We start from the raw sequence: 25,059 nt of genomic DNA on the forward strand, positions 1-25,059 counted from the left end.
CAATTATTCTTTAGTTTTTGGTGTATTATTTTTGAGGAGGAAAGAAGAAAGAACTGTTTCAATTTCGCCCTTGCAGTTTTGCTGGCAATTTATTTTTGACGATCCCTCTTTTTGACCTGTCATGGCTGATCGTTGAATTACCATGTGTGGTGCTTTTGGACCTATATTTATATTCTCTTTGATACTCAACTTCAAAGACATGTACACATCGGAAAATATGGCTAATTTAAGGACCCGGACTTAAGCATACATGGGTGATGGTGATGGTTGATGACTTGGTCAAGTTAAATAATCAAAACCCCGCAAGTGGTCCTTCGTAGGCAATGTCAACAATGCTTAGTTCGAAATACACAGAGCTAAATATGGAGGAATGCTCCAGCTCCAGCGGCAGTAGTGTGAGCAATCTCCTAATTCTCCGCAATCACACAAGCTACCGAGGACTCGACAAAAGTTTATTCAGTCTGACAAGCGAACAGGACGACGATGACGTCCAGTTTGATAGTAAGCAGCCTTTTACAACATTGTTTTTGCCTGCACTGTGCTGCCCTTTTCAATGAGTTTCTCTTTTCGGTCGAACCCAACTACCAGCTCACTATGTATCATGGCATTTCCACGTCCATGGTTTACCTTACCAAATAAAATATTCAAGTTTATTCTTTTATTCTTTGATGTATAAAATAAGAAGCATATTTCTGACTTGGCAAAGAGCTGGATCCACCCAGTGTCTGTTGTAAAACAAGATGCCTACATATATACAAAAATATATTCAAGTCCCCATGGCTAATTGAGTCCCTGCTCTGAGAAGCAATTATGCATGTCCACAATCAAATAATCCTTGGTGTTAACACTTCACTCACTTTGAACCAAAACTGTTTTGTTGACCAACTAACTGGTCGAAAGACAGCTGCTTTCCAGTGTGATAGACCTGCCCTTGACTTGCATTCTCATGACTCATGTGTTGACTATATTGAAGACAAGAGGAGGTAGAAGGGGACTGGTGTGTACTGGCCTAGGAAGATAAGCACTACAGCGCAGCACACTCCCAATTGCCTGCATATGACGGGCTTATTCACTGCCCTGGGGACGTCACAGTCTCCGGAGTGTCCGAAATTATTCAATAGTGTTCGGTGTGGCTCTATCCCACACACACACACACACACACATACAGGGTAAAATGGAGCAAGACAGAGTGATCATCGCTGAGTTGATAGCAAGATTTATAGCAGAAGGTAAGCCCTGTCATTAGGGCAGTTAGTGGTAAACATGCTAACCGGCCAGTGGAATTGTGGTAACCGGTGGGGCTTCATTATGGGGATCAGGAAAAACCACACCAAATACTAGTACTACTAGGGGTTAGGCATTCTTGAGCAAGGGTGCCTACAGGTTAGCAGTGGACATGGGGAAGGGAACCCAGTACCTTTGGGAGTCAGACACCCTAACCAACCAGTCCCTATTTTACAAAAAACAAACAGATCCTTTTCTGACTTCATTCATCTTAACGGCTGTTTGTCTGTCCCTGGTTGTCTCCTTCCTTCTAGCGTCTGACTCTGATAAGAACCAGGAGGTGCTTTCGGCTGGTAAGCAGTACCCGTCCATCCAGGAGTTTGCCTCGGCCATCCCGAACCACCTGCTGTTGGGCTCACTTCTGGAGCATCTGTGCTTTGTCTACGAGAGTGACCCCACGCGCTCTCGCATGCTCTTCAAAGGTATCCGTGGACTTTTGTATGTCTCATTAAGGTGATCATGACTAGGGCCCTATATTCATGTTCTGAATTGAACAGACATTTAAGTCTCCTTAATTATTAAATGACTAATAAAAGGCACCATGCCTATTATTGAGGACCAAATGGGACATCATAGAATATACATAAATGTGTTATAAATAAATGAATGAATAAACTTGACAATTTAAATAAATAGGCACAGAGATGTCGAAAGTAATTAAAATATATTTATCTGTTTATTTTATGTATGTCCCTTTCAATTATTGCAGTAGGGTAATTATTAATTTTTATTGTCACATATATTTTTGTTACTTATTTAGTCAATTTTAAAATAGAAATGGCGGTGCATAAATTAAGCAATCTACAGATACATCGAAAAAGTTTTATTCTAAATGGACTGAATACATGTTAAAAGTATAACAGCATCTTCACGGAAGGCTTTTCTCAGAGGTATGTTTTTTTTAGATTACACTACACTTGATTCAGCAAGAACACCACATCGTTTTTTTTTATCTGATTGGGTTTTTTTGAATATCATAATGCCCTGCCCATACTTGGAAATCGATTGCCGCCCAGCCAAGGCCAGACTGAAATTCATTGCTAAACGTAAACTTGCATATCTGAATTATCTCAAGAGGATATCTCATTTGCCATGTTTTTCATTCTTGATATTCCCAATTCCTGACATTTTTGGGCCTTTTTGCTCTTTGCTCTCCTTTTATTAACCCTTGTTTAACAGTCATTGGCCAGCGTTTAGCCACCATGAACCTCCTCTCGCCATTGGCCGTCAGCGATGAGTTCAGTACCGTCAGACTCCAACACAACCGGGCCTTCACGGAGCTGCTCCACGCCGCTAGCTCCTCCCTATTCCCCCAGGTAGGCGGAAACAGACAGGACAGCACGGCCAATCAGACCTAGGGTCTTATTCTTGGGCTCTCCCCTGAAACCAGATTTTTTTTTTTTATGTTGACTACTTTATCTAGCAAAATGTTTCAGGAACTTTTTACAATAAATGGCAAATATGTGTAAATAAATAGCAATATCTTTAGCAATTGTCTGTTGATCTGTTGATCTTAGTATTGACAGACGTGTTATGTGCTCACCGTCCTCCAACAGAGTCAGCAGCTTCTAAGTGCAGACTCGCTCGGCCTTCCTGCAAGGTAGGAGCCACTCTGACTTTAATATGAAGTATATATCAATACGGTGAATCAACTTGCATTAAACTACATCTACAATTCTTCTTTTCTTACAGGCCGAGAGAGGGTTTATTTCAGGCACAGACATCGCGATACCTTAGCGAGTTTGAAGAAGTCAGTAGACTGGGAAAAGGATCATATGGCAAGGTTTTCAAGGTACTGTTTCCTAAAAACACTAGCCTAAAGCAGAATAAAGTATTAAGTGTGAAACTGAACAAGCAATGTGATTGGGTGGCAACTTTTTTTTTTTTATCATAATTTTTTAAGCAGCATCAAGAATGTTCTGGGTTATATCCCCATATGATATGTTCCGAACAAAAAAGATGTTTCCCTGCCCCATTTCGTAGGTCATAAACAAGCTAGACAGTCAGAGTTACGCCGTGAAGAAGATTCTCATCAAGAACGTCTCAAGGAATGACTGCATGAAGGTGAGGGCAGGTTGAGGGGGCACCATGGATTAATTTGATTGTTTTACTATTCTTTTATGATAATTGTTGCCATGGTAACCTGTGACTAACCAATGGTGGTCGCTGTCCACCACCAGGTGCTAAGAGAGGTCAAATTGCTGTCAAGCCTGCAGCATGTCTCCGTGGTGGGCTACCACACGGCTTGGATGGAGCACGTCCAACCCCCAGCCTGTGAGTTGCCCTCAAACTGTGGCCGTCCGTAGTGAGCTATATATAGGGATCATAGCATTATTAGTGTTGCTGACTGCAACAATACGTCTGATCAGTCAATAAGGTCATTGTGTTGCCATATCAGTTGAGTGTGATTTTCTATATTAATATATATATACTATCATACGATAGAACAAATAGTAAACAAACAAAATATTCAAATGTATTTGTGCCTATTTATGCAGACCCCAATACTCTTCTGCCTGCACTGGAATCCCCTGCTCCACAGTTTAGGTAACTATCGTTTTTTCAAGAACATATTCATGAAGGTTCAATTCCGACATCACCAAGAACTCCGCCTCCCTCTTGTCCGTTGCAGCGGCGACGAAAGCCTGGACTGCAGCAGCACCGGCTCCTCCATCGTCTTCCAGAGCGGCAGCTGCGTCCAGCCGGACCCCTCCTCGCGGGGCAAGGACGCTCCCGGGTCGCTCCGATCGATCACAGCCCTGCTCCCCTCCTCCTCCTCCTCCTCCCCGTGTCCCAAGCTGGCGCGCCGCCTCCCGGAGAGCTACGTGCCGTGCGTGTTCCTGGGTCAGAAGGCGGCGGCGGCGGCCAAGGCGGCGGCGGCGGCGGCTAAGGCCTGCCCCGCGCTGGCCTGGGACGGCTCGGCTCTGGAGAGGGAGTGGGCGGGATCCAGCGGACCGGCCCGCCAGCCAGAGTCCGGCGTGGCCACGGCGGCGCCGCAGCAGCCGGTCGACAAGAAAGGGCTCAAGGAGGTACGGGTGTCCACATTTATTTGTGTGTGAGTGATTGTGCACTCGACCATAACCAAGTGCAGATACAGAGTTACATCAAGATTTGAAACTCTGGTGCTGTTAGGAAAATAAATAAATAATAAATAAAATAAACTCCAGATGGACTGAATTAATATATATATATATATATATATATATAAATCTCTTTTGTAATATATTAATAAATTGTATAATTAATATATATTATATTATATTGAAATATTTTATATTTGTCTGTTCCCCCAATTCATACTGTATTTAAAACCAAAATGAGAGAAGCAATGTGGTCTAGTGATAAGGAACTTTCTTCTCTGTTCCTCAAAAAAAAAGGAAGTATTGTCTTTCATTTCCGGATTCGTGTGTGTGTGTGTGTGTGTGTGTGTGTGTGTGTGTGTGTGTGTGTGTGTGTGTGTGTGTGTGTGTGTGTGTGTGTGTGTGTGTGTGTGTGTGTGTGTGTGTGTGTCTGTGTGTGTGTGTGTAGGTACAGTTCCACCTGATGCTCTACATACAGATGCAGCTCTGTGAGCGATCTTTGAAGGACTGGATATATGAGAGGAATTCTCGGCCTGCAGAGGAGCTCTCCTCAAAATGTAACTCACAGGCACAAATACCTCAACTCACTCAGTCACTCACTCACTCAGTCACGCACGCCCACTCACTCACTCACTCACTTGCTCAAACATGATCTGTTTGAACAAACGTGACTCAGGCACAAAATGTGATTTCTACTCATTTGAATTGAGTTGGTACACAAACAGGTTTTAATGGTTTAATACATTTAGCATCACTGATGTGGTATGTATGTGTGCGTGTGCATGTGTGGATTTGCATCCTCAGGTCCCTATGCCTCGGTGGATGCGGAACAAACACTCTGCTTGCTTCGGAAAACACTGGAAGGCGTGGAATACATTCACTCCAAGGGAATCATGCACAGAGACCTCAAGGTAATACTCCCCCTGGAAAGAACCCCCCCCCCCCCCGCTCCTAAAAGTAGGAGTAAAGTTCGTTCTTTGGAACGAGGTGGAAGGTCAGACGCGTGCTTTCATCCATGTGCACAGCGCTGGGGGCTCAGTAGGCAATGGTTTTTCATAGCAGTTATTTAGTGGTTAGGCTGTAGAAGCGCAGTGGCCAACTACCCGAGGCACTCGCCGTCGTCCTCCACGCTGAATGAGATGTCGCCGGGAGCGTCCCAGCGTTTGAATACAAAATCGAAAATCGCCTCGGGCAGGACGTCCTCCAGTTTCTCTCTGCCGCCGTGCGCGGGGCTCAGATACACCTGGTTCTTGCACAGGTCCTTGAGGCTCCTGGGCTGCAGGCTCAGGGCCAGCAGGCGATCTCGCTGCGGGGCGCGGCGCGGCCTCGCCAGCACGGCGGGCAGGCGTCCGTGGCGGTCCCTCACGGAGAGGCCCGGTAGGGTCAGGCAGAGGAGCTTTGACAGCAGGCTCCCCGCCCGCCACACGTTCACCGGGCGGTCCAGGAACAGGAAGACGCAGCCCTCGCCGGCGCCGGTCTTCCGGGTGACGTCGGCGCCGTGCGACAGCAGCACGTCCACCAGCTCCTCCTGCCCGTGGCAGCAGGCCTCTTGCAGCGCCGTCAGGTCGGCCCGGTTTGCCACCTCGGGGTCGGCGCTGTGACGCAGGAGCTCCGAGACGCAGCCCAGGCCGGGGGACTCCGGCCCACTGTTATGCCGTACAGCTACAGCCGTGGTGGCCAGGTGCAAAGGGGTGTTCCCTGTCCATCTAATTACCTGGATTATGGAGCAGTAGATTAAAAAAACGACAAGATGCATCTGTGATTCATGGACGGCCGTTTTCCCCATCCGGTTGATTTTCTATTTCTAGCCATATCGCCTCTCTTACTTGGGAAATCCTTTTCAGAATATATATATTTTAGTTTTTTCTGTGTGAAACCCCCTGAACGTTATTTCAAACATATGGTGACAGGGGTGCTCTCATCAGTCACAGATTGTAGGTTTAAAGGGCCACTATTTTACCCATAGCAATCTGTAAAATAATCCTACAAAGTCTTACAAAGTGAAATTTAAAGGATACAAAACGTACAGCGTTGACGTCGGCTCCCAGCTTAATGAGGCTAGATACGATGTCTTTCTGGAGAGTCCCGCAGGCCATGTGCAGCGGGGTCCTCCCATTACTGTCCTCTGCGTTGACATCAGCACCGTAGCGGGCCAGGATGGCTACTGCAGGCAGCACCCCGTAGCGAACAGCCAGGTGGAGGGCAGTCTGACTGCTGCTGTCGCTCAGCTGTAGAAACGGGATCAAAACCGCATTTAAAAAAGCAATCATAATATATTTTTTTATATTTGAGTTGAATCTACAAAGTTATACCGTAGCGTTGACGTTGACGCCCTGATCACAGAGTGTGCATAGGCAGAGCTCAGCCCGGGCCAAAACGTCACTCAGGGTAGTCTTGACTCCAGGATGTGGTTTGGGGCAATTTCTGAGGTAGTGGCCCCAAGTTAAAATGGCTGAATGCAGGGCGTGGTATCCTTTGCTGTCTCTTATGGGGAGTGAGAGAGAGAGAGAAATGCTTAGTATGTCTGGAAGTCAACAAAGCCTCTTTGCTATTTGTCTCAGAAAGCACTAAAAAGTATTTTTTTGTCACATATGTCATATATAATCACATACGTGTGATCTATGACTGTAGGTTACTAGGGCATGCCGTCATTTAACACTTTTGGTGCTACGATTACGATTTTTTTTCAGACGTTCCACGTTAATAGCAGATACAGCGGCATGCAGCTGTGTAATAGCACCTGAGGAGAGTGCAGGTTGAAACAGGGTAGACATTGAGATGTCTGCTTAGAAAGAATTCAAATTCTTATTACTTGTCATAATGTTGGCAAACTTTTATTTTCTCTTGGTTTACCATCACTAGTTTCCCTCGAGCGCAAGCACTGTTTATTTATGTACGTACAGTATATGTATAATCTTAATAACTTCATGTATAATCTTTGATAACTGCAGTTATCAAACAATGTACATTATTATTATGTCTTTATTATTCTGATGTAAGTCTCTACAAATACACTATGTATTTTTATTGTCATTAGTTTAATATAGTTTCTGGTTTCCTCTTAAAGACTCAAACTATACTTTGTTTACCTTTCTGAAAACCGGTCCAGATCCGCTGTCCCTAATTGATATCCCGACACGGCTACCATCTCCCGGGGTAAAAGAGTAGCCGTTGCGTTGCGTGTCTTGGGCCATTGTTTCATGGCGTAAAAATAACGAGTGCCTGGGTTTGTCTTCGGATTTTTTCTCCAGGCCTGCCTCAACAAGGAAAACATTTGCGCACATTCAGCTTCTGAAGCCACAGGTTGTTAGTGCAAGGTATCACGCAAGGTAGACAGGTTTTTCTGGTCTTAAGTGCATATCCTGTCATGACAGGATATGAGATGATACAAAAAGCGATCCCAATGTCTGCCTACCTTCTCTGCTTGTCTATTTGTGTTGTTTTCTAATGTGTTTGTGGTTTAACACTGCTGTGGTTTTTCAATGCAGAAGTGTGACATGTGATGCATGTGTCGCAACTGATAACTTTTTGGGCCGTGTTATACTAATGGGGACGATAAGATATTTCAGTGATGTCAAGCAGCCAAATAGTTGTAACATGACCATATAAGTTGACAGCGTAGAGGCATTCACTGACTCTTTTGAACTACAATTTTGAACATGACAAGATAGCACATTTCAGGGATTTCAAGTAGCCAAGTAGTTGTACATGAACGTGTGTCATGATAAAGATAATAAAGATTCCCTAACCTCTTCAGAAAAAAATATTATGAACTGGAATGTGAAGTGGTTCCATCTGCATGAATATACTGGATACTTGTATCCACTAAGTTGGTTTGGTTCATGTGTTGGTTCTACATTGCGATTCACTTCTGCATATTATAGGACATTAGAACTCAGGGCTGCCTGGTCTCACAGGTCCTTTATTTGGATATTGCCTTTTTTTTATATGAACATTTACTTGTGAATGTTTATTTTATTTATATTGCAAATATAAGGATCTCATCTGCGAGATGAATTTATTTAAGAAAATCATATTTTATTTTACAGCCACGGAATATCTTCCTTCATGGTCATGACAGTCAAGTCAGGATTGGAGACTTTGGTCTGGCCTGCAAGGATATATTAGTGAATGATCATGATCCATTGCCGTCTACCTCCAACAGTAACGGTAAATACTACTTATCCAGCACTTACAGTAATGTCATTTGAGTTTTTTGTATGTTGAGCATTATATATGTTCATTATATTGTTTGCCAGGAACCCAGAATAACTACATTAACATGTTTCCCCATTAATAGTGTATTGTATGTATTTGTAGAGCGTTTTTGTAACCTCATGACATTACCAGTAGATGGCGATGTTTTCGTTCAACATAACTATTTTTCTCATTTATTTTTACAGGTTCTCCGCATACAACAGGTGTGGGGACATTTGTGTATGCTGCCCCAGAGCAACTAGAGGGCTCTTACTACGATTCAAAGGTAAATGTATTCTCACTCTGAGCTTTGCTATCATCCTTAGCACATCCTTTAGCACCCACAGTTACTTCCAGGGAATTCAGATACATGCCATTAAGGAGGTGGTAGGGGTTAGGTGTGTTGCACAAGGATGCCTACCTGGTAGGGTGGTTTGATATGGGGGGGAGGATTCAATCTAGCGCCTTTCACCTGGGAGTCTGAAGACTCTTACCACGACACTATCCTCCCTCCGGGAGACTTTTAGAATTCAAAGAACTGAATCACAGTGTTCTGTCTGCTCTACGTGGCTGTGCTACTGTGTGATGCAAACTAGCGTAGCTCGGCTAACTGGGTGGTGTGAGAGAAAGGGGCTGATCGTAAGATTCTTGTCTACAAAAAGAAAGGCACTGGCTGGCCAGCATTTTTCTTATTTGTAAAAATCTGTTAAAGGAAGTGATTTTATTGATGACATGATTGAAGTCGTTGTCGATCAGTATTGAGTACAGATTTATCCAGGGAAGTTTAAGCTACGAGTTGTGAAATGTCACAAATTGCGTCATTAACTCTTTTTCGTTGTTTTATGGTACTTTCTGTGTCTGCATGCAGTCAGACATGTACAGCATAGGTGTGCTGGCCCTGGAGCTGTTTCAACCCTTCGGGACGGAGATGGAGCGAGTGCGCACCCTGGAGAACCTTCGAGAAGGAACAGTCCCCGACTCCTTCGGCTGTCGGTGGCCAATCCTGGCCAAGTACGTCACGCAGCTAACCAGCAGAGACCCCGGCATCCGGCCCACTGCCAGCCAGCTCCTGCAAAGCGAGCTCTTCAATAGTAAAGATTTGGTACGTATGGAGAGGTTGGAGGACTAGCAGCGAGGGCACTAGACCAAGTAGCCATATTGGTCGGGTGGGTAAACCTTGCAGACTCTTAAGTTAAACTATCAAAAAGAGGAATCAAAATATTTTTTTTTTTTTTTTGCTGGAATCAAAAGATTATACAAAGTTTAACCACCCAACTAATAAACATGGCCACTAGGTGATTAGGTACATGATGATGAAACAAACATGTCCAGCAGCTGTCTCGGATGTAATCAGCGTAAAATGTTCCCATTGCTTCAAATGGAACAAACTTATACAGCATTATTTATTACTTCAAAGGTTATTTGAACACAGTGGGACTAAACTTGATTTGATTGAATACACTTCATTAATATCCATGGGGAATGTCAGTGTTAAAATAGTAAGACTTTTAAAGGTACACTGTGTAGGATTCAGCAGCATCTAGCGGTAAGGTTGTAAATTGTGAACAACCATTCCCTTTCCAACGATGTAGGAGAGGCTACACGGTCTGTACTGTTCCAAAATGATGTCATTGTCCACAACAGCATCAAGTAGTCAAGTGTCAAGTGAGGAGATTCCTTGATAGATTTATGAATTATAGTTAGTTAATAAGATATATTAAGTTATAAAGTAAGAATGCCATTATGTTAAACAAATTTAAACGCGTCCTCTCTGTAGCCGCTTGTCCGTTCTGGGCTGCTGTAGAAACATGGCTGTGCCACATGGCGAGCTCCATGGGAAAGCTGTATATAAAGTTTATTATTATTTATTATAAGGTAACAAAAAAACAACAATTCTTATTTTCAGGGGGTTATACACTTTAAAACATACTTGAAACATACATGAATATTATATTCCATTTCTGAAATGTCTGTTCCGCTAAAGCACCAAATACTAAACACTGTGGCTTTAAAAAACAACAACAGGGCTACCCAAGCCTGAATGATATAATTTAAGTCTGGAGTTTCCAATCACAATACAAGTTTGTAACTATGATCTTTGTCCAGGTGATACATGGGCTGCAACGGCGGGTGGAGCAGCAGGAAGAAGAGATCAGTGCGCTCCGGAGACAAATCAGTGCGCTCCAGATCTCACAAAGCTCTCCTGGTGGTTCTGACACCATCACTGGACATTGACAAACAACCACGACTCAACGGACAAATCAAAGTATATTTATTTATGGCTCAAAATATTCAGCAACCTGGACCTTGCATTGTCTCAGAATTGGTGGTGTAAAACAAATGTAAACCTAATAACCTATATGAAACTGTGTGTGTTTGTGTGCGAGTGACAGGATGCTTAATCTTTACCCACAAAAAGGTATAATGGTTTTAGATTTATAATAAAACCCTTTAAATTCACATGTGGTGTTGTTGGGGGGCGGGGAAGTAGGCATTTTGTTGTGAAATGAATGTAGTGGCTGGATTCTTGGGTGCTTACAAAGTGAATAATCAAAATGATCTTCAAGATTTTATGCTTGAAGATCAATATTTTCCTAATATGTATAGTTTGTAGCCTATGTTTTTTCACAAGATTATACTTGGGGAGATTTAGCGACTGGATATATCAATCAAGTCCAGTGAGTGATGTATTCTTCTGTATACTGCTGTAATGAATAAAACAACCCGAAATGTATTTTATATAACGCAAGTGACACAGTGTACCGAGAGCTGAAGCGAAAGAACACAGTATTTCTCTGCGCACGTTCGTGACGGTAAAATAAGCCAATCAGAATTCGTCTTTCATCGCAGACACCCGGATGTACCCGTGGGGCAACTGTCTACGTCATTGTTCACCGCCGGACGCCCGCTCGAAATAAGGGAATGGATTTACAACGACTATCAACACGTTTATAAAATGCGATAGGTGAGTTTATTTACGTTCCCACCATCAACCGATAGTACCGTAATGCAAATGTGTTATTGTAGAGTGCTCCGCGCGTTCAGATTGGCTGCGGTTGCCTTTCACCGGCTACCAGTCACAGAGTGTCATGTCGGAGGGAGCAGCGCAGCGAGCGCCACACAACACACCGGCGACGAGCCCCTCCTTGTGGAGGCGACTCATTCCGCACCGTGCCACCCCTTCATCCACTCCATTTCTGTCGTTCGGTGTTATTTTCGTAAGGAAGCGGGCCCCGTATCCTCGTGTTGGCGTATCACATCGGGTACCGTCCGGTAGCTTCGCTCCATGGCGTACCAACAGCACTTCACATTGCACAATGGCAAGGTTAGCTCTGCCCCCACCGCCGCGCTAGCATTGTTCGCCGTTACCATGGTGTTTGTGGCAACGCACACAGCACACCTCGCCTACTCAGTTGCGACCAAAAACGCCAGAAGGTGCACTTGAACACCCCTCTCCTTGTCTGTGCAGCGCCAGGGCAATGATTCTTTCATTATGTATGAATAATTCACAGCGTTGCGTGCCGAGGCCTAGCGGTAGTAGCTAGCTGTGAAGCCCTAGTAGCCGATGTGGGCCAGTCTGCTACGGCAGGTGGGAGGGGACAGCTGCCGTAAAGGGGAGGCTATTCAAAGCACTGCCGGATGCTGCACGAGCAGGGCTGCAGTTCTAGGACCCTCGTTTTTCAATGCCTTCGGGAAGCGAGTTTTTGTTGGAAGCACAATACATAGCTAACCCGATGCCTATATGGACATTATGGAAGAATACTTAACTTAACCATGTATAACCTAATACCTTGACCTCACCATCCTTCTCCTAAACGTAACCATCTCTAACCTAATACCTTAACCAAACCAGCTCAAATGTGCAATGTTTTAAATGAACCCATTACCGTTTCGTATTTTTCAACGCCATAATAAGAATAAATAATTCGCCTTCAAGTCATAGACACCTGAACCATAAAACAAGGGTCCTATAAATGCGGTCCTGAAACTGCAGCGATTTTGCAGGAACATACTATTGGCCGTAAACGTTTTTCTGTCTCCGGCATACTACTGCAATTGAATTACAAACCGAAATCCAACGTTGCTTCTTGGTTAGTGGGAAAGAAAACAAATTCAGACAAATATTACATGTTTGTTTCAACACGCGAAGGTTACGTTGTTGGGTTATTCAACTGCAGTACTATTGTCTTACATTGGCACATAGTAGATTGTCACCAGTAGTGGTAAACTCTGCTGTGCTGGTTCACTTTCCTGTACTATATATTTTTTTTTATTATTGTTAATCAAGTATCCAAATCATGTATGCTACATTATCAACAGTTTATTATCGATAGGTTAATGATTGAGTGTCCTATAAACTTGGTCACACTCCGGCCTTGTTTTTGACATCCACGTCTGAAAGGAAACTGTTCTGCTCAGTTAAGCAAATTAAAAGCAAATCATACCGTAGATTAGTTTGCCTTGATACAATGGTGACACCTGTATTATACAACGATATGGTATATGACAGGAATGTGACTAATATCTCATTATAAACCATGTCTTCTTTTGCATCTTTAGACATGTCAATCATTCCAAACTGTAAACCTCTAAGTTGTTTATTTTAAGTATTTTAGACGAAAGACGTTCTTTCCACTAATTTCCAATTCGATTTGTAAAGGATTATAATGTGTGTTTACAAGAAACACACACTCAATTATACTGTACAGCATCATAGCGTTAGTACATGTCTTGAAGTCCATAAAACCATATGAATTTTTCCGCGTCTATGTTTCTCTCCCCCTTTCCAGCGATGAACAATGACCATAGTTGACAGGTCCTCAGAGAAGTCTGACCTTGAGTCAGTCGGGGTCAAGCACGCCGCCTTCACCAGTGGAGACGTGGGGATGGACGGCAGCTGTTCCAGCAGCTGGGGAGTCGGCCCCGCCATGCCCGGTGACTCCCCCAGGGGCAAGGCCACGGTGGGCTGCCGGGGGCCCACGCCGGGGGCCACGGTCTTCAGCAGCAGCCCCCACTCCATGGAGCGGCCCAAGGAGCCGGGTAAGAGCTGGTTGTTACCCGCAGCCGTACACATGGCCGTGCATGTAGATTATAAATACAATATGAATGTCATTCAAACTTGTTGAAGAAGACATGGAAATATGTCATTTGACTCAACTCAATATATGTCGATACGTCAATGTTGAGTTCCATTGCGACTCTTTCAACGGATCCGTTTTGTCATCAGCAGTTGGCATGCAGGTTGTGACAGTGAAGTTGGCTATAAGTCCTTCTAATTTTGGTACAGCATTAAGGCACACGGAACAGACCTGCTGAGGCAAGCAAGGTAGCATGGCATCCCCCTTTTAGACAGAACATTGAATACAGACAGATGGACTGATGCGCTACCAGGACTTATGCACTGTTGTTAATGCAGACAGACCTTAGACCGTAGTAACTGGTTGAGCTCATTATCTAATTACCACTCCCAGGCTGACCCTGTTATGTAACCAGGCTGGGCCCTGATTGAAGGACAAGGATCAATTGGTCAAACGCATGACCGGAAAGGAGTTTTGATTCTACACGTTCGCACTCTTCCCCCAGGGTGATTGCTTTATAGGTGATATCAGGGGACGAACATAATGATTTTTTTTAGCAGGAAATGATTCAGAACTACCTTGTTTCTCCCCCAATGGGTATTCCTGTTCATGGATTAGGCAGTGCTACACCACAGTCTACTCGTAAAACATGGGTGATGTATGAGAATTCATCTCAGCCGTCTGTCATCCTGCCGCCGTCGCTGCTGCTAGGCCGTCAACAAGGCGGCATTCATGTGTTGCTTGATCTGCATGTAAAGCGACGGTTCTGACAATGGTGCGGGTGTCTGTCGGCGGTTGTTGTGGCTGCAAGCAGTGGTGATGACCAGCGGGGATGGCATCGCCCTGCCCCAGAAGGTCCTCTTCCCCCCCGAGCGCCTCAGCCTGCGGTGGAGCCAGGCGCAGCGCGTGGGCGCCGGCCTCCAGAACATGGGCAACACCTGCTTCCTCAACGCAGCGCTGCAGTGTCTCTCCTACACCCCGCCGCTGGCCAACTACATGCTGACGCAGGAGCATTCAAAAACATGTAAGTGCTCCGCCGTACTCAGTTCCTCACGGGGGCCTCCCCGAACTCTTTCTGGTGTCGGGGGTGTAGGAACCCAAGGGAGGCTAGAAAAAAGCAGGATAAGAGATAAGATGTACTTTATTAATCCGGGACTGGAAAGTGGGCTTAATTTGACTGATTGTGATCATTGTTATGCCTCTCTGTTGAGACATGTTTACTTCTCTGCTATATCTAGAGACATGTTCTCTGTACTACTGTGTTAATAATTCATTTGATTTTAATACTCTGCCTGTTCCTGTGGTAGGTCATGAGCCCGGGTTCTGTATGATGTGCACCATGCAAAACCACATCATTCAGGCCTTTGCCAATACTGGAAACGTCATCAAGCCTATCGTGGTCCTCAATGAGCTGAAAAGTAAGCAGCGGTCGGTTGTTTTGCAAGGCACTGAAATGCCACGCCTTTATTAATAATTAACATCTAAAAACAAGAATGAAAATCCTTGCAAAATTTATTTGGGTCGTTATTCTATCTATTCTGTTCTAGTCTTCTCAACCACTTTGTTTCTTACTTTGTTTTCATGTTTCTGTAAACCACGACTTGTTTCCAAACATGAGTGGATAGTTATATTTGCAGTGGGCGTGTCTCTAATGTTGTGTGCTCTTGGCAGGGATTGCAAAGCATTTTCGCTATGGGAGTCAGGAGGATGCCCATGAGTTCCTGCGGTACACAGTGGATGCTATGCAAAAGTCCTGCCTGCCTGGAACAAAGTACGTACTGGCCCTGTTCTATGCTGCGCTGCAGGAAGAGTGTAGAGACATGTGATCATTGTTTATACATGTATGCAAACATACAGTGTGTGGACATGACATAGTTTGAATATACCTTTGGTTGAGCGGCATGCATTTTTTAACAACTCTAATGGGAGGCATATGCTCAACATGGTTTTTAATCTGCCCATATTGAAGCCTTTTAGATCCCCACATATGAGGGCAGATTCGTGATTCTGTCCTAACTGGTTGGTTAAGGTACTGGGCAGATTCTTCAAGACCAGAGGTTAATTGTTGACTATTTTAATTGTTGTCTATGGAGATCTGCAATGATTTTTGTTCAACTCACCCTCTCTTGTGGTGTACACTGTTCTGAAATTGGGCATTTGTAGCAGTGTTTGTAGTTGTAGTTGCGCCTTAACAATTACTCTGACACTGTAAAACTCTACTGCCCTGTTATTGCCTAATTAAAGCACAACATTTAAATAAACCATTAACAGATTTAATGAATGGGTCCATTTTGTCCCAGGTATTCCAAGGTTTGTTGTTGCCTTGATAATACAGAGACATACTAATGTTATCAATCTCTTCCAGGCTGGACAGGCAAACACAGGCAACCAGTTTCGTCCATCAAGTCTTTGGAGGTTACTTAAGGTCCAGAGGTGAGCTGTTTGCTGATGCTTTTTCTTCAATGATAATTAAACGAGCAGGTCTCCAGCGGAAGGCTGTCGGTTGTTTTTGGGCTAGGTTGCTGCACCATAGGCTAGTATCAGTGTACAGCTGAGCATGGTTCTAAGCCTAGCAATGAACACGATGGCCGCTGTGGCAAGGGAACTGTCTCAAATAATGTTTAGTCAATATATTAAAAGCATTCATACAGATATAGGCTATAAATATACAGTATATCATTGTTTAGTCTAGTTGTTTTTCTAGTTGTCATTGGCAGCCATGCACTAACGAAACACCCCTGCTTTTTCCTCAACAGTGAAATGTTTAAACTGCAAAGCAGTCTCTGACACGTTTGACCCTTTCTTGGACATTACTCTGGAGATCAAGGTATGCCATTGCGCTCTAAAACCTGGTTCTCTGCAACCTATGCAATAGAACTGTATTGCATCTGTCGGGTCTCTAAAACCCTGTTCTCTACAACCCATGCAATGAACCTGTATTGCATCTGTCGGGGACGCTTGTGTTTATATTCCCCTGTATTCTCTCCCTGCAGACCGCTCCCAGTGTGGGCAAGGCCCTGGAGCAGTTTGTCAAGCCGGAACAGCTGGAAGGGGAGAATGCCTACAAATGCACCAAGTAAGCCGCCAGACAGTCCTTCCACCATCCACTCTTCCATCTTTACCTCCACGACACATCCTCTTTTAGGAGCAGAGACAGACGTCCGGTCTTAACGTGTACTTTCTTTCAGGTGCAAGAAGATGGTCACGGCCTCCAAGAGATTCACCATCCACCGCAGCTCCAACGTGCTCACCATCTCACTCAAGCGCTTCGCCAACTTCAGCGGGGGCAAAATCACCAAGGTGGGCGCCCGTTGTGAAATCCCAATCCTGGTTGTGGATGAGGTGGTGTTTGACCGCAGTCTGTATGGCCCTTAACACCATTGAGGCGAGTGTCTCTAAGTGTGTGTGTGTTCCTTCTCTTTCTCCAGGACGTCAGGTACCCAGAATACCTTGACATGCGGCCCTTCATGTCCCAGAGCCAGGGCGAGCCTCAGGTGTACGGTCTGTACGCCGTGCTGGTCCACTCTGGCTTCAGCTGCCACGCAGGACACTACTTCTGCTACATTAAGGTATGGAGGCGCTTTTACTTTCACTTTTATTGGGAGGCTTTTACTGCATGCTGAAATTCTTTCTGTTAAGCCGTCATCACAAATCGAATGAGGGATGCCTACATTAAAGTTATAAATGCCCATCAAGTGAGGTTCATACAGGGAAAAAAAAGTCAGTGTTGTTGGCCAAATACCTTATCAGCAATGTCTGAATGTGGTGTTAAAATTTTGTATATAGTGATCATGGAGTCTTTGTGTGTGTGTGTGTGTGTGTGTGTGTGTGTGTGTGTGTGTGTGTGTGTGTGTGTGTGTGTGTGTGTGTGTGTGTGTGTGTGTGTGTGTGTGTGTGTGTGTGTGTGTGTGTGTGTGGTACTGCAGCTAACCTTACCACTCTGCTCTCTCCTGTCTCTCTCCAGGCCAGCAACGGTCAATGGTATCAGATGAACGACTCCTCGGTGTCCATCAGTGACATCAGGTCGGTGCTGAACCAGCAGGCCTACATCCTGTTCTACGTCAGGTGAGCAAAGCCTGGCCAACTGTCTGCCACCACCCCGTACGGAGACTTAAGCGTTGGGGTTATTGAAAAACCATACAATATTTAACATGTATTCGACATTTTCACTGCAGCCGTCACTTCAGAGTATTTCAGGGGGGGAACAACAGCGTTGATTGGGCCATGGGTGGATGGGTTTTCACATCGTTGCTTCGTCTATAACAATGATAGTGAACAGGTTAGCACGTCAATGCGGGCCCTGGCTCTGACCCGAGGGTCCGTGGTCTGTGCTCACCAGGTCAGGCGAGGCCAAGAGCGGAGGGGACTACTCTCACGCGACCGTGGGTAACCCCGGCCAGTCATCTCCCCGACCGGTGGTCGTACCGCGCATCAACACCGCCCCCCGGCACTCGTCCACAGGCTTCATCGGCCCGCAGCTGCCTCCGCACATGGCCAAGGTACGGCCGACCGCTCACTGTGCAGTGTGGCTCAGGATTGCAGTGTGGCTCAGAACACATGCACATGTACGATACGATGCATTACCATGTGTAATTGTTGAATGTGCTCCTCAGAACTCCCTCCACCTCAATGGCAACGGATTGCTGAGGGAGTACCCGTCGAGCTCCAAGCTAATCACCAGCAGCGGTGGCATGGGGAAACCCGCCCACTGCCCATCTTCCTCCTCCTCCTCCTCTTCCTCCTCCTCCTCGACGTCTTCCCACACGCTAACCCGGCCCACGGTGATCCCTGACTCGGACAAGAGGCAGAAGCTCTCCTTCTTCATCGGCCAAGGCAAACAGGCCCGTCCCTCCTCGTCAATCTACGGCCAGCCGGCCTCCTCCTCCTCCTCCTCCTCCGCCACCGCCTCTTCCTCCACCGCCGCCTCTTCCTCCACCTCGGTGCAGTCTACCTCAGACGCCCCCCGCTCGGACCTCCACTTCGTGCCGCGGCAGCTCCACCACGCCAACGGCTCGTCGTCCGGCAACGGCGACTACCACCATCGCCGCGGCAACGGCAGCGGCCCGGCGTCTTTCCTCGTGCCCTACGACCACGAGTCGTCCGAGGAGTCGGACCAGGAGACTGCCGCGGCCGCACTGGAGAACGGCGGCGCGGCCCAGGCCCGCCTCAACGGGCGGGGCGGGGCGGGGCGCTCCGTCTACGGCGCGGCGCCGCGGCCCACCAACGGGGAGGCGGGGGCGCCGCACCACAACGGGCAGACCAACGGCGTGGCCAAACCCGGCCACAACGGGCATCACAACGGACACCCGAAGGTCAACGGGAACGACGACGCCGCGCACACGGTAGCGTTGGCGTGCTTTGGTGGCTGATGTTTAGGCAGGGTCTCCTAGGTTACGGGACGTCCTGTGCAGGTGTGGTTACAATAACCTGAATGGAATTGTGAAATGTGTCATGTTTTGTGTGTTTTAGACCAAAGCCGTGAATAATGGCAGTTCGTCCCATGCGGCCACCAACGGCTCGAAGTGCGACCACAGTCAGCCAAGGTGAGACCACCCCTTCCATCACTGGACTCAGTAATGGAGGCTTTTCCACCGCTGCCTATAAGCGAGGCACGGCGCTTTTTAAACGTAAATGGCTGTTAAAAGAAAATACGCTGACTGTGCACTTCTGTTCATGGCATCTTCTGCATTCCATTTGACAGAACACGCAGCCTACTTTTAGCCTAATATACTTTACTTTAGGGTAGTATAATATACCGTAGTTAATACACTACATTGAAACCAAACCGTGGCTGGCCTTAGAGATGGAGAGCCCCTTCTGTCTGACTATGCACCGTATTCAAAGCGGATCATTCATCCTCGAACCATGAGGCTCCTATCGATAAAGAGTTCACACGTATTAAAAACGTGTGACGACGCATATTGGCGTATATAGAACAATGAAAATACACTACCGACAGGGAATAACTTGCACTAACGTGATTGGGTGTACGAGTAAGCCCTACCTGTTTTGAGTTGTGTTTTTTGTGTACGTACCCTAAAGCACACAAACTTCACAATAGAAAACCAAAGTCCACAATCAGTGCTCCGCAGTAAAGCGATTGAAAGCAGGAAAGGGAAGACACAAGTCACTGTTGGTTTAGCGGTCTACTGCCGGTACCTAAACGGGTAGTCCAGTTATTACCACGGGTGATAATAACTGCTGGAGCCTGACCGGCGATCGCCTCTCTTTTGGCCCCGGATTGATGCCAATGTTTAGGCTTTTTAGTTTTTAGGGTTAAGGCTATTTTAACCCTTATTTTCTCTTACTCATGGTTTAAATGTAAGCTTAATGTAATTTCTGTAGGCCTATTTAAGGTGCCGTAGGTTAGATCTAAACAAACATGATCTAGGTGCTTTTATTTGAGTGAAATGTGTTCAAAATGCAATAGCAATGCAATACCAATCTGCTAAATCAGTGAGTGAAATGTGTGAATATCTGTTTCTTGACTGCTGTGTGATAAAATGTAGCTTCATGACCGCTCCCCCCCCTAATTTCTGACCAATCAGGGCATCTCTTCTCTTCTCTAATTGGTTTGGAGAATCCATCTTCTCAATCACATGCTCGCACACAGCGTTAACATAGCTTCACCAAAGGTGCGTGAATGCAACACTTTACAACGACAGAGAAACATAGGGAGGGAGGGATTGATTTTTTTTTGGTTGTTCATTTTAAAAATCATGTCCGCTTTTGCTCTCGTTTTCCTACTCCTTAAATATTGCCCACAGCCTGACACCTCTATATCCTGCTTTATACAATATTAAAAATGCACAGGTTTTTTATGTTATGATTGTTTCACAGAGAATTTGTGAAACTAAACTAAACTTTATTTTACCAGTAACACTGGTAGTGTTAACCGACTGACTAACTGTTGTCTTTCCCTTGATTCTCCAGCCAAGAGAGCCATAGCGCTGCCCCTGCCACCACCACCACCGCCACCCAGGGAAACTCTTCTCGGACCCCACCGGCCGCCTGTGAAATCCAGCCCCTCGCGCCGCTGGACCCCACGCCCAAACATACCGCAGCCTTTGATGCTGGCCCTCCGTCAGCAGCCCTTGAGGCCCAGAGCCACCCACTGGCTCCCAGATCCTCTGCTGCCTCCTCCTCGCTCTCCTCCGCATCCTCTTCCTCCTCCTCGTCCTCCTCCTCCACACACCAGGAGACACCTCCCTCGGAGTTACCTGCTCTGCCTCCTCCTCCACCTCCAGCCACCCCGGGGCCCCCCGCGGCCCCACACAGGGTGAGCAGCGCAGGGGGGAAAGAGCAGCAGCAGCAGCAGCAGCAGCAGCAGCCAGGGCCATCGCCGACCAACGGCCAGGACCGGAGTCCCACCGGGAGGCCCGAGGGCATGGAGCACCAGAACCCAGCCAAGGCCGGGTCCAGAGGCGAGGAGCGGGACTGGCGTTCCCGGGACAGGGAGCGGGACCGGCGGTACTCGTCGGACCTGGGAGGGCGAGACTGGGACCGCCGCGGCCGCAGCCGGGAGAGGGACTCGGACGGCGACCACCGCTACAAACGGGACCACCGCAACCTTCACCACCACCACCACCACCATCATCATCATCATCGGTCCTACCGAGAGCGCTCGCCCGTGCGGGACCGCCACTACCGGGAGCGGGACTGGGAGTCCGAGCGGCGGTGGGAGCGCACGGCACACCACCCCCGGGAGCGGGACCGCGACCGCTGCTCGCACCACTATCACCGCCAGCGCTCCAGGGGGGAGGAGCGGGAGCGGCGGGGGCGCGAGGAGCCGCCGCGCCGGAGGAGCCGGGAGGGGAGGAGCCGGGAGGGGAGGAGCCGGGAGGCGAGGAGCCCCGGGCGGGACAGGGAGCGCGACGTCGCGGCCGAGGCCCCCGCCAAGACCAGGGCTTCCCCGACGCCGCCGCCGCCGCCTACCCCCTCTCCTCCCAGACGGGCCCCCAGCAGGGAGGGCCCCGGGCGCCGGGGCGACGCGCCTCCTCCGGGCGAGGACCGGGAGGACAGCCAGGAGGCGCAGCGGGCGAAGAAACACAAGAAGAGCAAGAAGAAGAAGAAGTCGAAGGACAAAGAGAGACACCGTGACAGCGGGTAAGTGCCCGTTAAGTTTACCTGTAATGTGGAGCCCTTCCCGGGAACACTTGGCAACATTCATCTGCCGTTTCCCCGCGGCTCGACTCCGCTGAATCGAGTCGCGGACGTGCGAGTGTGACAACGTCTCATTTGTTTGTTTGCCGCCCTTGTTGGCAATACTTTTAGTCCCAAAAATGACCCGTTCCTGTCGGCCCTCCACAGGAACTCTGGGGAGGAGTCCGACAAGGAGGGCCGGTCCTCCAAACACAAGAAGAAGAAGAGGAAGAGGAGGCACGACAGCGACAGCGAGGCGGAGCGTACGCCCGGCGGCCAGCGCAAGGCTCGCCGGGTCGATGGTGAGGAGGAGAGAGCCGAGGGCGACGGAAGGCGTTGTCACGGCGACGACGGCCACAGAGGCCATTCTCCGGAGAAGCGACGGCGCGTCAATGACGGCGCCAACGACTCCCTCGACCGACGACTCGGGTCTTCGTCGCAGAACCACAACGGACACGCAGGTACGACCGCCGTGCTGCACCGAAAACGTAGCTGCCACACTCAACCAACCGCTTTACTTAGAAATCTGAAAACGTAATTAAATCCGGGTTTTGTGTTGATTTTTACCGAAATGATGCAAAAGAAATTCACACATTGCATCATTTGTAGTTAGAAATCTTGTCCATTTATCATCCACTTTTGGTGTTGTGTAATTGATTTGATTGTAACAGTTGATCAATTGTTTTTGATGTCATTCATTTCTTTAAGCTAATGGTTGCAACAGAGTAAACGGAGGTTCCCAGTCCTCCTCCAGCAGCCTGTGCAGCTCCACACACCTCTAACGCAGCCCCCCTGCTGCCACGGCTCGAGTAAGTAGCTTTCCCTCTGGGTCTGGAAACTAAGGATTCACCGTTGATCTTCTGCTCCACAGCCGCCCTGCAAAATCTCTCAATCGTCTCCTCTTTCTTTCAGACCTGGGAAATACTGTACAATACTTCTATGATGGGGTGACAGAAAGAAACAAACTGTCAACAGCAAAGGAATGAAACTAAATCACTCCACCCCCCCACCCTCCCTCACACTTTTTTTTGGACGTGGTGCTTAATCAATGGGAACACACTGAACTTGACCCACCGATTTTTTGCCCAAATTCTGTACACTTCTGGTTCACACGCTGTCACTAAAGAAATATATACGATGGGAAATAAAAGATTAATATATACTTGTATAAATGCAAACAAAGGACAAAAAGAACCCAATACACCGACGCTTACACATCTCAGCTGCTGCTCAGTGGAAGACTCAGGAATATATATATATATATATATATATATATATGTATGTATATATATATATATATATAAATTACACACATGCATAACCATGGTAACATCCATCTACTTCAGTCAAACAACACCTATAATACGGGGAAAATAAACTAACAAACAAACAAAGCTAGCAAATACTGATGCGTCGCCTTGGAGATAAACTGCTGTACCGTTGCAAGGTGGCATGCAAGTTTTTTTTTTTTTTTTTTGAAAGATGTCACCATATCTACATATCTATACTGGCACCCGAAGGATATCCAGTTTTTATTGTTTTTGTATTTAATTTAATCGCTATGGCAACAGACTCATGGATGGAGACTTTTGGGGTGCTGAGAGGGACAAATTAAGGATACCGCCACATATTACCCTGGACACACTTGACGGCCATTCCCTGCCCTTTGTTTGGTTTTTCTCCCTTAAAGCTTTTTTGGTTTCCCCTCTACTGCCTAAGTTTCCATTGTATTGGATTTTCGTCTCAGTCGTGGAGGTGTTCTTGAATTGTTGTTGTTGTCCCTTCTCCCTGCCGTCATTTTTTCTTCTTCTTTCTTTATACTATATTTCAAGCATCAAAAAAAAAAGCATAACAAAAAAAAATCTTTTACTATATCCTGGATGTGGAGATTTTGTTTTCTTTTTTGGGTGTTTGATTTTACACGTAAAATACAGTTTTGTTTCTTCTAGCACCTCTTGAGAAAGAATACTGTGAATTAATGTCTGAACTGTACTATCAGTTGTTTTTATACATTACTAGTCCTGTATCAGGATTATCAATAGGTTATCTTTGTTGATGTCATTGCTTGGTTTGTTTTTAGAATAACCACACCATCATTTATTCCACATTCTATAGACGCAAGTCAACTATAGGTATGTTTTGATTTTTTCTGTTTTTTTCTGTTTACTCGAGAAAAAAAAAAGTCATGGTAATGTCATACCCTACATTCAACAATAGCATGTCAAGATTTATACATTGTACATGGTATATAAAAATGCCTTAAAATACATTTGTTAATATCAGAAATTGTAATTGTCCTTCTCTGACTTTGTCTCCAAAATCAAAGTGAAAGTACTGACTTATGTCAACAGTTTCAAAGTGCTCTTGGCTCCATTTGTGTCGCAGCTTAATTCAAGCCCCCCATTTTGACAATAACTTGACACTATTGGTATGCAAAACTTGAGTAACCTCTTGATTGTGGTCTTTCTGTAGGGGTTCCTGTTGGACACATACAATGACTATAGTTGATGTTCAATTGGAAGAAATAAATGATGATTCTTTCTTTTAATTGTCCAGAATGAATACAGGTCTGATAGACAAACGATTTAGTCTACTTTGAGTTTCCGAAACAACCAAATCAATATCTGTAGTCTTTACATTGGCAAAACCTCAGGTGAAACAATCACAACAGGCATTCTTGTCTGTTCTACATTTGTATATATTATATGATCTACATCACACCTGGTGGTGTAAACGGGAGCCCTTTGATGCTGACAGATATTAATGTTTTACATCCTCTCTCCATGGTACACAGTGCAAGAGGCTATTAAAGACCACCGCCAGGTTTGGTTTGTTGGTGTTGTCATGATAATGGAGACTTGGATTGATTCTGGACGGCGGCCGCCTGGTTGTCTCTGATTCAAAACAGGATATTTATTAGTGTAAACCTATCAAACAAAACCAGAAATGGAACAAAGTGGGAGGGCTACCACCATTACTATTGTGCTTAAGTCATTATTAATCACAAACAAAAAATGCAAACTACCATATGTACATATTATATACATGACATGTAAAATAAAAGAAAAACTTAATTACCTTAAATAAATACTGAAAATAAATTTACTTGGGTGTTCAGTATATGAAATAAACTTAAGATGACTGTACAGATATATACATGGTGTAACAGCTTTTATTTTATTTTTAAGTAAAGCCACTTTAGAGAAACGGTTCATATATATCATAGATTCTTATTATCCAGCCCTGGTTCAGTTCCAATGGTTTTTGTGGAAATAAGT

The 25,059-nt window shown here is 46.1% G+C and overlaps 3 protein-coding genes across 4 annotated transcripts; 2 read left to right on the plus strand and 1 right to left on the minus strand.

Moving 5' to 3' along the window:
• The first annotated feature begins 137 nt into the window (after positions 1-137).
• eif2ak1 (eukaryotic translation initiation factor 2-alpha kinase 1) lies at positions 138-11,295 on the plus strand. Of its 2 annotated transcripts, none has more exons than XM_084485681.1 (15): positions 138-501; positions 1,539-1,706; positions 2,464-2,600; positions 2,841-2,884; positions 2,977-3,076; positions 3,268-3,348; positions 3,465-3,558; positions 3,783-3,831; positions 3,917-4,313; positions 4,813-4,921; positions 5,169-5,275; positions 8,414-8,534; positions 8,768-8,847; positions 9,430-9,663; positions 10,668-11,295. In XM_084485681.1, exons 1-15 carry the CDS (start codon positions 324-326, stop codon positions 10,794-10,796), a joined length of 2,028 nt encoding a protein of 675 aa, XP_084341807.1. In that variant the 5' UTR covers positions 138-323; the 3' UTR covers positions 10,797-11,295. The 2 variants fall into 2 exon arrangements, with proteins under 2 accessions (XP_084341807.1, XP_084341808.1); XM_084485682.1 differs by lacking the exon at positions 138-501 and adding an exon at positions 1,098-1,229.
• Positions 5,361-7,770, minus strand: LOC311366922 (ankyrin repeat domain-containing protein 61-like). Its single transcript, XM_084485702.1, is given in 5 exon segments — positions 5,361-6,078; positions 6,392-6,592; positions 6,677-6,848; positions 7,454-7,476; positions 7,478-7,770. Coding segments are annotated over 5 exon segments (1,182 nt in total). The 5' UTR covers positions 7,649-7,770; the 3' UTR covers positions 5,361-5,463.
• A 161-nt stretch (positions 11,296-11,456) lies between the features above and the next one.
• usp42 (ubiquitin specific peptidase 42) lies at positions 11,457-24,868 on the plus strand. Its single transcript, XM_084485677.1, has 18 exons — positions 11,457-11,526; positions 13,352-13,601; positions 14,454-14,663; positions 14,947-15,057; positions 15,311-15,410; positions 16,005-16,072; positions 16,396-16,466; positions 16,633-16,715; positions 16,828-16,939; positions 17,068-17,208; positions 17,604-17,704; positions 17,979-18,138; positions 18,253-18,981; positions 19,109-19,182; positions 20,573-21,745; positions 21,950-22,242; positions 22,490-22,590; positions 22,694-24,868. Exons 2-17 carry the CDS (start codon positions 13,361-13,363, stop codon positions 22,561-22,563), a joined length of 3,741 nt encoding a protein of 1,246 aa, XP_084341803.1. The 5' UTR covers positions 11,457-11,526; positions 13,352-13,360; the 3' UTR covers positions 22,564-22,590; positions 22,694-24,868.
• Positions 24,869-25,059: the final 191 nt, after the last annotated feature.

The sequence above is a fragment of the Micromesistius poutassou genome, assembly GCF_964030765.1.
Source record: "Micromesistius poutassou genome assembly, chromosome: 21".
NCBI lineage: Eukaryota > Metazoa > Chordata > Actinopteri > Gadiformes > Gadidae > Micromesistius > Micromesistius poutassou.